Genomic DNA, 18,041 nt, shown 5'->3' on the forward strand with positions numbered 1-18,041 from the left:
AGACGTCAGGAACATTCAATAAGATTAAAATTAATTTATTTTATTTAGATTAGAATATTAATTTATACATTTTTATTAAACAAATTGGTTAAATTGAAATATGTTTATTAAAGCAAAATAGGTTTTTATTTTTTTATTATATAAAATGATAAAATGAAAGTATTGGTTTACCTTAGTAAACACTTACAGTACTTTCTAATGAATCCAAGCAATCAATATTTGTCTAAAATTTCATTTAATTTTTAAGTAATTGAAATATTTTTACGAAGTGGTTTTTTAAAAATAGATTCATTTACTTTTGCATAGTGATATCTATTAGGTTATATTATCCCGTAAAAAATATAATTTTTTAAAATATTTTATATTATTCATGAGGTTCTCACCACTAGTACTAGGTGGCGCAAGTATCGCCAGTATTTCTACGAATATCTAAAAGATGGCATAAACAAAGGCGCGAAAATATTTTAAAGTAAGGATGACGTTGAAATAAAAAATAACTTCTGAATTATTCTTCTGCTTTTCATGTAATATTAACGGAAATAATACTAAGCCATATAATAATTTTTATAAATATTGGCGTAATTTACCAAAATAAGCTTATTTAAATGTCTCCTGGGAAACTATATCGGGAGTTTGGTCAATAACTAAGCTCAAATAGGCTATAGATATATTATAATAGTGTCGTACTACCCCGAACAGTACAGCAAATAGATTTTCTATGTTGTCCACGTTTGGTTCGTTTAATATCAAACTTATCTCAAATTAAATCTGGCAATTGTCGACGTAGTAGCAGCTCTAATTAGAACCGCAGCGAACAAGATGTTCCTGCAAAAATATATTTTGATTCACGACAGTAAAGGTGAGTGCAAATCTGTGCATGTGACTCAGTGGTATTAATTTAAGTTTAGTTGAATGTTGTTGCATCCCAATACTTTTCCATGAGTTGGAATATGTAGGAGTAGGATTCTAATGGGTTAGTATTAACCAAATAAAAATCAATAGGTATCTGTACAAATGAAGAATAACAATCAGACACAAATTTACTATATTCTCAATTCCAATTTACAGGATATATTCACAAATTAATACAGGGACGTATTAAACATTTTTCAAAAATTATAATACTAATAATTGTTGCGTTTTTAATTAATTGACATGTACATTATTTTAGAAAACGTTATCAAATTTAGAACAAAGGAAATTCTTTCGTTAGTCATAGTTTCGTGAAGTTTTTTAAATGTGCCTTTTATTCAAGTTTATTTAGTTTTTAAAACACGTTTAATTTGTAAATAGATATTTTATCATTTACCCGATAAGATATCTGAATGAAATATGTTTTGAATAATTACGTATAGAAATTACGAATTTATGTGGCAGTCTGTTGATGAAAGGATGGAAAAGTAATTTGTATTTTTTTTGTTACAATTTGTCTCTATAGTGAGTTAAACCTTCATTAACATTTACACTATTTTAGAAGACCCATTAGGCCTTACTAAGACTCTTATTTAAGAAGGCTCATTAGTCTATACTAAAATAAAAGTTAGTAGCACTTTTCAGTGTTTTTACCAATTGGTGGATTTTACTTCAACCACACAAGATCATAGGATCTTTTATCTCTGTGTTTCCAGTTGCAGCTTATTCAATATTCACATAGGAGTAGAGCTTTTCAGGAGTAGAGCAAAGGGTGCAAGATCCCCATAATTGTATTCCGCAGGTCCATATAGACTTTAGTATCTGTTTGTACAGCAACCTTATATTATGTACGGATAATTTAGAATTACTTCTAAATAATCAATACATTTTTTGGTATGTTAATTCCAGTTTTTTTTGTATGTTCCTAAGTTTTTCATTGTCCCAAGATACTTAGCATTGTTATTGTGTGGGATAATAGTATTTATCACATTTATTGGTATATGAACCGTGTGATTCAAGTTAAATTAAATATGCATTGATCTTACTCTCACTGAGTTTTATTCTTCATGCCTGGGTCCACTTATTTATATAATTGTTTGCGTGTTACAGTTTCCTGGTTATTTCTTTGCTATTGGCTTTAAGAATCAGCAAATGTAGTCATAATAACATATTTTGTTTGTGTTATGTCACATTTATAGTAGTAGATGTAAATAACAAAATCCAAAACTTCTGCTTTTATTACTTTCATTGTTGAGTGAGTTCCTTCTTATTTAGCTTCTTATAGAGCAAATCTTTTACTCCACGTAAGCTTTTTCAATAATGTTGAAAATGTTGAATAATACTCATAATCCAACTGATGTACAGGTATTACATTTCGATCTATGTCATTTGTTGATAATACTTTAGTAAGAGTTAAATATATTTGATAGATTTGCTGGTATATATTGTTTAAAAAGGCAGAAAATAATAATTGCATGGCCACTGAACACAATGATCATTTTTTCACTTTAAAAGGCTTTTATAGGGACATATTTGTGCAATATATATGTTAATTTAAATACATCCTATCATTTTCTACAATTTTTCAACATCTCTGTAACAACATAGTGGTACCGTAACGAAAGAAGGATGTTGACTTGGTAGCTATCAACTAGGCAACAATCATCGAGTCATTTAGGCACTTCTTCAGTATTTCACAGCCGTATGTCAGTCAAAGCGTGTTGCATCGATCTGAAAAAGTGGTATTCAGAAGGTGCTGTGCAGACACAGATAATTGATTAGATATATTGTATGATTGAGAAAACTTTTGGAAAAAGGAAATGTGTTCAGCCATATTTCTAACGAGTACCAAATCTTTAATAAAAGATGGGATGAGGACATCGACCACAGGTTGGCAAATTACCTACTCAGAAGAGCCAGACTCTCAAGTCGCTCTCTGGTGTACCACAAGATTGGATCAATGTAGTGTAAACTATACTAATGATTTCCTTAAACCTGATACAGTAACAAGGTTCATATTTGCTGAAGGTACAGCACTATTTGTTTGTTTAATATTGAGACAACTGTAAATAATGTGCGAACAGCTGTCAATAGCATTACAGAATGAATAAGTAATTCCGTATGCCAATACAATAAAATTCATGAACATGACACTGGATACCAATGTTAAGTAGAAAGAGCATGTTAAAAAGAAACATAACGAGCATAACTTTGTATGAGGCTGAGAAATGTGTGATTGTTGGTTGGACTGTTGTTGGATTGTTATTTAAACAAATTTTGAAGCCAGTACCAAAAGTTTGGGTCTCAAATATTATATTTGGTCAGTATTATTATTTAGAGAAATTACTAGATAGTGAATAATTAGTTGTAATATGCTGTTGAAATAAAAAGATTGATTCAAGACTATGTTATCAAAGTGGTTTTTTAGTTTATAAGTTTAAGAAGTCCGTCGACGCTAAATCATTCGAATAAGGCGTCTGTGGAATTATACTAGATGGATTTTTAATGAGAAGGTAAAGGTGCTCGTGATGTAAAAATTGAATTACACGTTTATTAGAAAGCCTGCCTGAAAGATGGTGAAAAGTCTAAGTGGGTTAATAATTTAAATTTTGGATTTTTAGTGTAAATGATTTTTGTAAATCTGATTGATTATTTTTATTTAAAGCTAGTACTTAAGATTCCTTGTTATAGAATTTGAAACTAATGTACAAGATGAGAAAATTCTTACAGCGGAAGATTGTCAACTGCTGGAGTCATATCTCGAGTTTTGTATGAAAGCACATTCTCAACATTTAAAAATATTTGAGCTGGAGTTCTCCAGGGTAATGTCTTGGGACCACTCCTGTATATGCTTTACATTGCTTATATCCCAACAACAAGAGAAACAGTACTTGGAACATTTGCTGACGACATAATTATTATAGCAAAAGATATATCTCTACCTAAAACTGTAGAAAAAGCACAAGTGACAGTCATCATTATCTATAAATGGACTAAAGACTGGAGAACACAGCTTAATAGCTCCAAGTCTGTCCATCTAATTTTGCGTTTCGGCGAAATGGCAACAGCCTGAATATACCACCTGACAGATATCGAATTGCTCAAGCAGAATCAACTAAATACTTCGGCGTCCATCTCTATAGTAGATTAAATTGGAAACATCATGTTAAACAAGAAGCAGATTAGACTCAAAGTCAAGCAACTGTAGTGGTTAGTTGGAAGATACTCTCAATTTGACCTACAAACAAAGAGCTTGTTTTATCAGTGAATCATAAAGCCATTTTGGACCTATGGGGTGCGAATATGGGCTTACACTAAAATATCAAACCAACTAGCAATCCAACGTTGCCAAAACAAAGTTCTATGATTAGTTACCAATTGTCATCGCTATGTAACCAACGAGGAGCTGCACGATAACCTCGAAATCAAATAGATTTATGAAGTGATCTGAGATTTCACATTGAAACGTAAAATAAGTTTATTTGATATATAACGTGGAAGCAAGCTACTGGACAATACGCAGGAAGTCAGAAGATTGCAGCGAACCAACCCATACGAACTTATATAGCATATAAGTATTACTCTTAACTTTAGCTTAAGTAGTTTAATTTTATTTTAATTTGGGAAATACATACTGTGCTAATCCCATACTCATCTTGTTTTTTTTAACTCACAGACAGACATTTTATTGTCAAACAGGGTGACGAATACACTGATCTACACCCAATATATTCGGGTGTTCCGTAGAGCAGTGTTCTTGACCCATTGTTATATGTATTGTATACAGATGACCTGCCGATCTCAAGAAACACTACTGTTGCAACATATGCTGATGATACAGCGATATCATCACACGAGGATCCAATATCAGCTACAAAAACATCCAACTTCATGTTAACAAAGTCGAATTGTGGTTGAAAACGTAAAATCTACCCATTTGATATTAACCCTTTGTAGAAGAACATGCCCTTCCGTAAAATTGAATAACCATGAACTTCCGCAAGCAGACAACGTTAAATATCTGGGAATGCATTTCGATCGACGTTTGACATATAGTGACAAAACGCAAGCAGCTAACTGGGTTTAACTAAACTAAATGTACTGGCTGATAGGGCGTAAATCTAAATGATCATTAGATAACAAGGTTTTGCTGTATAAGTCAATACTTAGGCCCATTTGGACCTATGGTATTAAACTGTCGGGTACTACTAGCAAATCTAACATAGATATCCTCCAGAGGTTCCGGAATAAAGTGTTGCGAGTCATCTTCGATGCCCCTTATTACGTGTCCAACTATACGAACTGATTAATAGACACATAGAGTGAGATTTCATAATCTTTAGAATAAGCTAGAATAGTTTTTAGAATAAGTTAGAATAGACTTTAAAATAAATTAGAATAGTATCTAGAATCAGATTTAGATTATAAGTTGTACAGTAGATCACTTACTGAAGTGATCTTCTACATGCCAGGATGGTTATATTATATTACTGAAATCATATAATAATACTTATTGCCCACGGGCAGATTCTTGACGTCATAGGAGATTAATTAAAAAAATCTTGTTTTTGTAATAATGTAAGTACAACAGAACAGTGTCAATAAATTAATTTGTAAATTAATATTATAGTTCGCACATCTCATGCAAAATGTATTTATTTAAAAAATTCTGACATTGAAGTACAGCCATTAATATTCAATCCGTCTATAAATCCAATCCTGTAATATGAGAATAATTAAGGCAAGATCTCATAGAAAATAAAGAGGCCCACGCTCGTTACCATTTTTGATTTTAATAAAAATCGTCCTTCTCGGAATAGTTCAACAATATTGCTTCATTCACCTGACACCCAGAACAATATTATGTTTGTTGTTATCTTAATATTTTGTTGTTGTTGTTACGTTTTGTTGCGAAGGAAACAAGCGGCTTTATCAAATGGTAAGCTACTTCTTCATACGCACGATTTGTACAGCTGGTAAGTAGTATTTGAATGGAATAGCGTCCTTGACCAGATATCGCTGATGATTCATCGTCGATAGAGTAATACCATTTTTATGCTTCTTATATTTAAATGATCATTTTCACTTTCTGTCAAAAATTGCAATTATTATTGTAGATAAGTAAAATGTTTTATATGAGCCCGTAATATTTTATTATTTTTTTAAATTTAAGTATAATTTTTTTATTAATTACCTTTTACTTTAGATATTATTAGCACAGTTTTAATATATAAAATTAATTTATTATTATCGTTCGGTTGTATAGTCTATCCAAAAAAGTTTTGAAGATACGTTATCCAAATTTGTGACGTCAAAACGTCGCTATATTGCCGTATCAACTCTGAGTTTTAGTTAATTTTGGCTTTGACATACAACAAAATTCTAAAAAATCTGATCTAAATAAAATAATTAAACAAAAATTCTGTTATCAAATATAATTTATTTTAACATTATAATAGATCTAATACATTATCGAAGGAGGTTAAGGTTGTGTTTGATAATATTTACAGTGAACTCCTTTCCACAGCACCTATGACTTAGACTTCTAGGCGCGTTTATAGTTATATCCCCTAGAGGTCTAATCCACCTAATTAACAATTGTATATCCAAGTAATATATTTTACTTTCATTAGAGAGCCTATTTACCTTTTACGGTTAGTTCTTGTGTCCTTTGGTACAGTGTTTCCTCATAAAGATATTTTGATACCACTGTATTTCTCCTTCATTTGTTCTGTTAATACCTATACATCTTTCTTGATAAAACTAGATTTACTGACTGCATTTTCCTTAATGCATTTGCTATATCTGCAAAACAGTTACTATTCTTTTTCTCCTGATATATTTTAACCAAATGCTCATGTATATTCTGAACAATTACACACATATCTGTGCTCATAAATTTCTTACACTCTGCAATAACATTTCCTACAGTTATCATATATTAATTATATAGTCATCTTTACTTGTTTGTACTTCCATCACTCTGTCTTAGAAATTGGCAGCATTGAATTATATCATATTCAGAAAGTTTCGATCAAGTGAATAACAAAGCTGTTTTTATCCAATCTATCTAACATTTGTTCACAGTTCCATCATTTGTCAATTTTTTCTTCAATGTGTCTGATCGAATTCATCTGCAATTAATTATTAGTAAATGTTATCGCTAATAAAACCTAATCAATTGTTATTCCAGCGTTTACCATTTTCCATCAAATTTTGTTGTCTTAAAACTATTTTTATTATCAAAATGCCATGAGTGATCATTGAGTATATTGGTCCCGTTCTGAAATATCCATATCTCATCTAAATACATAAATTGAATTAATAAGTCTCCCTTCATGTTATTATACTTTTAAAAATTGTATTCTTTTAAAAGCCGGAACCGGATGTTCCATTAGACCCCTTTGATACCTTTGAGACTAACAGTTTCCTTTGAAATAAATGAATTAAATTATCTTTGTATTGAAAAACTACTCACTGTTTTTATACATTTTGTATATTTAATCCCTGATAGAACTAATATCAAGCTGATCTTGATTCGTCACCCGCTTGGTATGAGGACTGTTTTTTTTTTCGGTGAATTTAAGATGATATTTTTAATTTTTTTTTGATATTTTAGTGACCGGGTTCATAATAATATTTAGTGCAGATGCAACACGCTAAAAATATTTTCAATAAAATCAAAACAAATTAATATTTAATAGTAAAAAATACTTACTTCTCTAACTAATTTTACTGGCAAGAGGGGCCTCCATCATCTCGTTCCTGTTCAAAGTAACTGAGTAGAGACGCAATCTGTTCTGTATGGCATATTTTGAATTAGAGTAATAAGCAGCAGTTTGAAATTTATCAAAACAAGCAAAGCATTAAAATAACGTTTGCCGGTTTATAACCTCTATCACTATTATTTTGAAGAATTTTGCATACGTTTGACAACGGGACGACTTGATCGTATGAGATCAAGTGTGCTATATAGTAGTTGCATTATCTCGACGTTGATATAATTTAGTAACCTTATTTCATGTTTTAAGGCGAAATATTGGATAATTTTGTAAATCCATTTGACTTCTCGGTTATCGTTCGTTGGTTATCTAGCGATAAACATTGGAAATTCATCGTTGAACTTTGTTTCGGCAGCCTTGCTTTACTAACAGGTCAATTGAAAAGTGCCCGGACTGACACATAGATGGCGCTACTAGAATTAAATCTATATGTTTGTTAGATACCCCTAACCCGCAAAAGATACGTGTATAAATTTGGCAGCTGTCGGGTCGTTAGTTTGTGAATTATAGTGTTTTGAGTGAAGCAACTTTAATTATAGTAAAAAAATGGATAAAAAGGAATTAAAATATTGCTTTTTGAAGGGTAAAAATACAGTTGAAGAAAAAACTTGGCTTGATGCCGAGTTTCCGGACACTGTCCCAGGAAAATCAACCATCCAGGATTGGTATGCTAAGTTTAGACGTGGTGAAATGAGCACCAAAGACGGTGAACTCAGTGGACACGGACGCAGAGGTTATTACTGACGAAAACATTAAAAAAATCCACAAAATGATTTTGAATGATCATAAATTGAAATTGAATGAAACAGCAGACATTCTAAAGATGTCAACCAAACTGAGACCTATTTTGAAGCAAAGAACAAAACGTACTACAAAATCGAACGTATCGAAAAGTTGGAGAGTCGCAAAAAAAACTAATTTTGCCAAAAAAATGTGATTTACTATGGTAGGCCGCGGACTTTTCAATTGACCTGTTAGTTGGTTTGATGTTTTAATGTAACTCCATATTTGCACCCGACACACTCTTTGATTTTAGGTAAAGTTGAGAGTGTCTTTCGATATCTTACGTAAGATGTAATTAACAAAAAAAATGCTTCATTTTAGTCAAATTTCGTTTATTGAGGCTTATAAGAAACCATTAGTTGGGTGCAGATTTAGAAAATATGGTGGGGTAACAAATCTTAGAGTAATTCAATTATTTTAATCATCGCTAATCGATCCAATGGTACAGCAATGTAATATTCTTTATTGATAGTTCTGAGTTTCTCAAAATAGAAGATGAACGAAATGAACAACTTATATAGTAGTTCCAGAATATGGATGTTATAACCTAATCAGCTTATAAAAAAATCAGTATGTATTTCCTTTGTCAAAATTACATTAGATTAAGTCAAGCTAAAATTAATTGTGTGGTTTGGTTCAGTTCAATCTTCTGATTTCTATTTATTTAATTTAGTGTGTTTTAGCAGACTTCTTTCACGTTTTGCAGCGAAGTCTTCGATAGCTTCATAGAAATTCCAAATAGGTTTAATTATTGAGTTATTGACTGGCTATTAAGCTGTATTTTCCAGTTTTTAGCCCATTCATAGGTCTTGTTGAGTCTTATTTGTAGATTTTCTATAGATATACTTGGAATATCAGCAGTTTAGAGTAGATATAGGGACGACATCCAAGAGAGTACCATGCTGAACTCTAGCTGAAATAGGTATTATTCAGAAATAATATAGATCAGTCAAGAGCAATGTCGTATCATTGTGTTAGTGAACCAGTAGATGTAATTGAACACTTGATTGATTGATTCATTAATCAATCAATATTAGTACATCAAGAATGTGTTGGATTAGATATTCAATTAACATATAGTAGTTGAACTGATAGAGAAGCCATTATATTCTGGAAGAGTAAATATTTTATATGGGTTTTAAAATCATAGTGTTACTAATTAAAAAATGGTAGTCGTAATAGTATTACAGTAAATGGATAGCTTTAGATTCTGTTATATGATATAACTATCCTGACATGTAGAAGATTGTTTCAATAAGTGATGTGCTGTACACCTTATAAACTACATCTTATTCTAGATACTATTTTAACTTATTTTAAAGTTTATCAATTATTCTAAAGACTATTCTAACTTAATCTAAAGATTATTAAATCTCACTCTATGTGTCTATTAATCAGTTCGTATGATAGTTTGCGTTTGAGCCTATGAACTACACTGTCATCGCTCACATTTAACTGTTTGCCGAATGCATTAGGGTGCCCCAACAGGGTATGTCTTTCAGGGTACTTCGCACTAACACTTCGAATCACACTCATTATGGGTTCTAAGGGGATATCGAGCTGAATCAGTTTGTTGGAGACGTAATATGGGGCATCGACGATGACTCGCAACACTTTATTCTGGAACCTCTGGAAGATAGCTATTAGATTTCCTAATTGTACCCCACAGTTCAATACTATAGGTCCAAATGGGCCTAAGTATTGACTTATATATGATGAAAAATGAACAAAAAATGTGTAAAAATTGATTGATCGTCAGCAGCAGTCATCGTTGTTGATCGTTGCCAAACTAACAGCAGTCAATCGACATTGTATTCCCATTTTGCTAGAAATATGTGTAAAAGTCGAAAATTATGCAAACTATGTTGATGCATATTGTAACAATTTATTTGAATAAATGGCTTTTTAAATTGAAAACATGATCAAAATATATGCGTAACAGACAATTATGCACAAATACAAAACAAATATTCTTTCATAATAACTATATACCTTTTTAAACATAAATGCATAACCACAATGAAGAGTTTGCTACTCATATCTAACATAACAGGTCAATTGAAAAGTCCCCGGCCTGACATATAGATCATCAACATTTATAAAATCCACAAAATGATTTTGAATGACCGTAAATTGAAATTGAATGTAATAGCAGACACTCTAAAGATATTAATTGGACGTGTACATCATATCATTCGCGAATATTTCGGTATGAGAAAGCTCTGTGTAAAGTGGGTGCCGCGCGAGCTCACTTTTGACTAAAAACAATGACGAGTTGATGATTCGGAGCAGTGTTTGAAGATGATCAAACGTAATAAATCCGAGTTCTTGCGTCGATATGTAACAATGGATGAAAAATGGCTCCATCATTTCACTCCGAAGTCCAATTGACAGTCATCCGAGTGGACTGCACACGATGAACCCGCTCCAAAGCGTGGGAAAAGGCAACAGTCGGTTGGCAAGGTTATGGCGTCTGTATTTTCGGATGCGCATGGAATAGTTTTCATTGACTATCTTGAAAAGTGTAGGGCCATCAACAGCGACTATTACATAGCGTTATTGGGCCGTTTGAAAGACAAAATCGCCGAAAAACAGCCGCATTTCAAGATAAAGAAAGTGCTGCTTCACCAAGACAATGCACGGTGCACAAGTCAATGAAAACGATGGCAAAAATCCATGACTTGGGCTTCGAATTGCTTCCTCATCCACCGTATTCTCCAGATCTGGCCCCCAGCGACTATTTCCTGTTCTCAAATCTCAAAAGAATTCTCGCTGGGAAGAAATTTTCGTCAAATGAAGTGGTGATCGCCGAAACTGAAGCCTACTTTGAAGCAAAGGGCAAATCGTACTACAAAATTGGTATGGAAATGTTGGAGGGTCGCAATAATCAGTGTACTCTTGAAGGGAATTATGTTGAAAAAAAAACTAATTTTGTCAAATGTGTTTTACTATGGTGGGCCGGGAACTTTTAATGGACCTGCTATCTGAAGACATTGAATTGTAAACATGCTAACTTATGAAATAAAGATATTTTTTGTAAACTTTTTGTGTTTTCTTTGATCAACCTAAGTTTTATAGTATTGTAGTATAGTATAGTATAGTAGAATTAAAGTTTCTCGGTACTTCAACAAATACATAAACAACGTTTTAGATATCACGCTAACAAATATATGTACTAAAGTGAACGGTACACATTATGGTTAATAAGAAACATTGATATATATATATATAAAGATGTAATGCGATTGTAATTCAAACTCATAATATTGAAATGGATAAGAAAAATAAATGTGTAACCTTCTTTTATCTGAAAAAAAAAAGACAATTTTTTTTTAATCTGTTTCAATCATTATTACTGCAATCATTGTTTTATCATTAATGATTTTTTATTGTCAACCAGCTTTCAGGTATATTACTACATGATGCTTGAAATCACGTTTGACATTTAAAAATTTTGACAGGAGGAAAAATGTTTCCGTACCTCATAGAAGAAACGAAGAGACCGTCCAAACCGTCATCGCCAATGGGAAGGAGCAGTGATGATAACTCGAGGAATACTAGCAGTTTTGTCCCAGTACGTCTCAACAATAATTCTTCGCCTAGATTGCATGGTAAGTAACTTATTTATTATATAACTGTTTTATCGACATAATTCTCTTAAACATATTTGAATAAATCATTCAATTAGTATTAAATAATAACTAGTATTATGTTTTCGCTCCTATTCAACTCTCCGTTATATTGTTAATTATATTCTCCATTTTAATTTTAAATTAATGAGTATCAGGTTTATTTACACTCAATTTTAATAACATTTGTAATATAAATTTTTAAATTTTATATGTATTTTAAAAAATTCCGTTTTTTTAATGATTAATTAAAGTTTAATAATGGATGAAGCTTAATACGAGGGTTTTTTTTATATTTCGAGACTTCGAAAAAAATTTACTTCTAATTATTAATCTTCATTGTTTTGCAAGAAAAGGTGGTCTATACCACAATTTCGTTCCAGCATCTCTGGGGTCACCTCCATCCAGTCCTCCTAAGTCACCAACCCCGAAGAAAGGTACCAGATCCAGGCGTGATTCCGTGTACGATTATAAATCGGAAGCAGCGAAGAAGGTGGAGATGATAGCAAGAAATCGAGATGAGCGCCGTCAGAGGCAGGCCGACGAGAAAGCGATAAAGGATCAGCTGATGCATTTAGAGCAACACAATCCCTATTGGGAATTCGAACAAATGATCAACGAGTTTCGAAACGGTCTGGATTTCAGGCCGTTGCGTGAAAATGATCCAGTTGTGGAGAATCAGATAACGGTATACTATTAGCATTAAGCTTTTTTAAGACCTTTGGCGTGGATAAGTCTTTCTTCGGTTTCTATTTAGTTACTGACACTTTTCTTCATACCCTACTGTCTTTAACATGTTTTTATTTTATTTTATGTAATCTTCTGCTGTTCCTATTTCTCTCTGTTAATTTATCTTTGATCTTTTTCTTTGGATTTGCTATTATTGTTCGTCAAATCCTTGATTTTTTGGTTTATTGATTTTTTATTATGTTATTTATCATTTCTATTCGTCTTTATCACTAGAAGTGCTGTTCACTTTGCTTGTTTTATTCTACTCTATTTTCACAATTATGTTGCTTGTATTTCTTTCATTTATTGATGTTAGCATACTCTGTAACTCCTTTTGTTTTTCTTCTCTGTTACTCTCTTTGGATAAAATAAGAGTTCTTCCTTATCTTGTTTGTTTTAGTAATTTTGCAATTTGTTCAATAACCTTATCTAGATCTTTTTGAATCCTTGATTCTTTTAACTTTTGCTTTTTTTTCAAAATTTCGGTTCCTTTATTTTTGTACTTATCTTGTATTATATTCTTTTTTATTTAATGCCTCATCTTCCCTCCTCTCTCACTAAAACTATTCTCAGGTTTGTTTTGTTTGATTTTCTCTCACTTTATATTCATTCTTTATGTTATTCTATTGCCTTGCAAGTAGTCTTGTAAGTTTCTTGTGTTATTTTCATTAGTAATATGTTCATATTTTCTTCATCTCTCTCTTTTAGTAGCATTAGTTTTATTTTTTTGTAGTCTTGTTTTTTGTAATTGTCGTGGCTTTATTCTTGTAGCTCTGCCACTTCACCTTCCTATGTCCATTTTCTTTTTACTTTTTGACTTAAGCTATTATATCCACACTTGTTAACTTCACTAATATTTTGATCTATTTAAAAATCAATAAAATCTTGATCATATATTATCTAAAGAAATTATGAAATTGGTAGCCATATAAGATCAATATACTAGTATGGGAAGAACTTCATTACTTAGCCTTATTTGAATATCTAGTGTTCGTTGGCATGCTGAATCTATTATTTAGTTGGATTTATTTGAAAAATCTTTAACAACAATTAATTAATTGTTTTATAAAGACAGGTTTTTTCAAATTAATTAATTAAATTTTTCTAGTATTGTTCTTATATATTATATTGTTCTAGTAACACCTGTTGTTGATGTTGTAGGTATGCGTTAGAAAGCGACCTTTAAATGATAAAGAAGAACGCAGAAAAGAAGTTGATGTGATGACGGTGAACACCAAGAATCAACTGATAGTTCACGAGCCAAAGCAAAAAGTCGACTTGACCAAATACCTGGAAAACCAACATTTTCGCTTTGATTATGTCTTTGACGATACTTGTACGAATGACATCGTTTACAAATTCACTGCTAAACCGTTGGTTAAGACCATCTTCGAGGGTGGAATGGCCACATGTTTCGCTTATGGACAAACTGGTTCCGGTAAAACTCATACAATGGGAGGGGAATTCAGAGGTAAAATTTTTCGTATACTAAATATCATACAATTATAAGGATTCACATAATTTATTGAAGATATTATAAGTATTTTTTAAGGTACATGTTTATGAATTGAAGCAACACTTAAACGGTATTTTGTTGGAAACACTTTTAAAATAATCATAAAACTTTTGTTTTTATTTTATGAATATGTTTATGAACTGCAGATTATTTATAATTAAACAAAAATCTTAAAATTTTACAGATTCTGATTTAAGGACGAAGTCCAAATAAGCGTTTATTGAGTATAAGCAGCCAATATTCTTATTTTAATTTATGGGATCACACGTAGAGTACTTAATATTATTGGCTATTGCAATTTTTTATTAATATGTTATTATTAGTTGCTGGTGACTTCAAACATAAAATCTAGGTGTTCATCTAGGCATCTATAACTCTTCACTTTATTCTATGTCCTTATATTTTTATTTTCTAGTACTTTTTTCGTCGTTTTCGTTTTTCAGCCACCATTTCTTTAAGATAATTAATAGAACCTTGCTTTTTGTAAATTGAAAGTTTTTGCTTCTTTATTCGCAATATTACTTCTTGTTTATAGATTCCAAAATACCTTCATTCGTGGTGTAACTTTATTATCGGGTCAAGCTAATAAAATGTAAGAAAGTTTGGGAGTAGAATATTTTTACGGTACTCTTAATTTAATTTTTGAGGGTTAGGGCTAACTAAAAAACATATGACCTGTTGATAAAAATGTTTTTTATCATATCCGTTTTACTCAATGTTATTTTAACAACATAATTTACAAAATAATATTTTCAGGCAGACAACAGAATTTCAAGAATGGCATTTATGGATTGGTCGCCATGGACGTCTTCAAATATCTGAATCATCCGAAATACTCCAAAATGAACTACATAGTCTCGGCTAGCTTTTTCGAAATCTACGGAAAATTAGTTTTCGATCTCCTGGCCAAGAAACAAAGACTTCGTGTGCTGGAAGACGGGAAGCAACAGGTGCAAGTGGTGGGGCTTACCGAGAAAGTCGTCACGAAAGTGGAGGACGTCCTGGAGCTTATTCAGAAAGGAAGTCTGGAAAGAACCTCGGGACAGACATCTGCCAACTCAAACTCCTCCAGATCTCACGCCGTCTTCCAGATAATTCTACGGAAAGCCGGATCGAGGCACATCGAAGGCAAGTTCTCTCTGATCGATTTGGCTGGAAACGAGAGAGGCGCCGACACCAGCAAGTCTAACAGACAGACCCGCATCGAAGGAGCCGATATCAACAAGAGCCTTCTGGCTTTGAAGGAATGCATCCGGGCTCTTGGCCGTAAGGGAGCCCATCTGCCATTTCGTGGAAGCAAACTGACCCAGGTGTTACGAGACTCGTTCATAGGAGAGAAATCTCGAACCTGCATGATAGCTTTAATAAGTCCGGGGAATTTTTCCGTCGACCACTCTTTGAATACTCTTCGATACGCCGATAGAGTCAAAGAACTGATCGCTACTGATAGCCCCGATGATGATCTCAATGACGAAGTGATGATAAATGACGAGGATTCTATCGAGGATTTCGCCGAGGTGGATGAGGAGATGCTGAAGGACGAGGAAAGACGACTGAACGTTTCTTCTATGGAGTGGGAGGTGTTGGAGAACAACAAGCACGTGATCGAGAGCTGTGTCTATTTCCATCGGGTGGCGTGCGACCTATACAAGGCCAGTCAGAAGAACGGGTTCGACAAGAATCAGTACGCCACCAATTGGAAGAATCTGTTGAGCGAAATGATCGACATTCAGAAGGAGGCGTTGATGAAGGTCAACGAGTTCTGCAATATATTAGACGGTTGAATGCAGAAGGTGTACTTTGATTATAATTTTCTCTATTTATTTCGTACTTTTATTTAACAATGGAACTATTTTTAATAAAAGCCTATCAGAAAATCAATTATGTTGTTATATTTTGATCCTTACGTTTTTGAATAAAAATATTAAAAAACATTTCAGACTTTGGACTTTAAAATTTAAAAAACTGCCTTCGCCATATCGTGATCAAAAATATTATATAGTGAAGACTTCATAATACAACCAATAAAAAAAACCAAAGACAAAAATGGATTTATTCTAGTGATATTTTAAAATATATTTGAGCTTAAAATAACGTTTTAAGTGTAATTAATTTTGATTTTTACTTTATAATATTTTAGTATAAATATACAAAAGTTATAATTGTGGTTTAGATAAAATTTGTTATTAAAATAATACAAAAAATGAGTGAAATGAGCACAGAATGTTTTGTAATTCAAATATATTAAAAAATATGTACAAATAATTTTTAATGAAAATTAAATTAAATAATTCAAGAGAGAATACTATATTCCTAATTTTATACTCTTAATAAAAATAAAGCTTTTTTAAATGAACACTTTTATAACAGTTTAATAGAACTTGCTTTTTAAAAACATTAGTTTATTAATTCAGACATTATTGTTAAGTTTTGTTTAAAAAAAATATTTCTATTTGCAAGTTTTTCAGTATAATATGGTGAAGGTGAATGTTAAAGTCTGTTTAATGATTTAATTTTAAAACTTTTTTATAATTGATATGTTACGTCAGATAAAACTACTTTAAAACTAAAAAGGAACTGCATTATATGAAAGCTCCTTCAAGAATGAAACATGTTTCAATATAATTAAATTTCCGTAGTATATTTCAAAGGTATTTTTAAGATATTGTAGATTTATAATTGCCTTCACCATATTATACAAAAACCTTAATTTCAAAGAGCCTTTAGCATTATAAAGCAATGATACTAGTTCTCAATTTTGTTATTAATACTAATATGTACACTTTTAACAGTATATTGCTGATAGTGTTGAACAAGTTGATTTATTTTTACTTAAAATTATTTATTAAAGTTGAATGCAAAGAAATATGTATTGTAACTATGTATGAAATATGTATGAAATATATATATGTATATTTAATTAATGGGAAACTAATACAAATACTTTCGGAAACTTTTATTAAGAAGATATAACATATTTTATGACTTATTAAATAAAATGTGTAAATAATATGGCGAAGGAACCACTTATAGCTATATTTAAATTGATATAATTTAAATACAGTTGTATTTCTTTCTTAAATAGTTAAAATAGATTCTCTAATAATAATTACAAATAAAACTAATTAAAATATATTTTATCTTGGGATATTTCGCTTATTATTACTAGCAATTAAAAGTCGATTTATAATAGCAATCAGAATCAAAAATTATTCAAAAATTAGTCAAGTAGAGGCATTCATATCGACTCCGAACTGAATATTCACGGTCATAAAATCATGCTGTGCATATCAGTGGGGTCACAGTGTATTACAAACTCTTAAAAAATTATAAGTCATACATTTTATTAAAACAGTTATCAAACTAACAAATAAGTTTTATTTTAACTAGTCTTTAATATTATAAAGCAATGATACTAGGTACCTAAATTTTGTTATTAATACTAATATGTATGGTGCTAACAGTATACTGTGGATGATGGCAAACTAATTGATTAATTTTCATTTAAAGGTATTAAAATCATTAATGTTGAATACAAAAAAATGTATATTTTAAAAAATGGAATTTCTGAATTATATGCTTTTGAAATAATACACTAATACTATTAAAAAATTATAAAGTATTTTATGATATATATTAAATAAATATGTCAAAACATTATGGTGAAGGAGCTGATATTTCAGTAATTAT

At 31.3% G+C, this 18,041-nt stretch overlaps 1 protein-coding gene across 7 annotated transcripts; it reads left to right on the top strand.

The window, feature by feature from the left end:
- Nucleotides 1-705: 705 nt before the first annotated feature.
- On the top strand, nt 706-16,232 carry LOC143204499 (kinesin-like protein Klp10A). 7 transcript variants are annotated; one of them, XM_076417067.1, is made up of 5 exons: nt 706-859; nt 11,939-12,088; nt 12,463-12,794; nt 13,997-14,306; nt 15,108-16,232. In XM_076417067.1, exons 1-5 carry the CDS (start codon nt 820-822, stop codon nt 16,133-16,135), a joined length of 1,860 nt encoding a protein of 619 aa, XP_076273182.1. In that variant the 5' UTR covers nt 706-819; the 3' UTR covers nt 16,136-16,232. The 7 variants fall into 7 exon arrangements, with proteins under 7 accessions (XP_076273182.1, XP_076273191.1, XP_076273197.1 ...); XM_076417076.1 differs by having other exon boundaries at nt 707-859; nt 12,490-12,794; XM_076417082.1 differs by having other exon boundaries at nt 833-973.
- Nucleotides 16,233-18,041: the final 1,809 nt, after the last annotated feature.

Source organism: Rhynchophorus ferrugineus, unplaced genomic scaffold, assembly GCF_030347505.1.
Source record: "Rhynchophorus ferrugineus isolate W39M unplaced genomic scaffold, kcgeb_rfMv2 rfM1, whole genome shotgun sequence".
NCBI lineage: Eukaryota > Metazoa > Arthropoda > Insecta > Coleoptera > Curculionidae > Rhynchophorus > Rhynchophorus ferrugineus.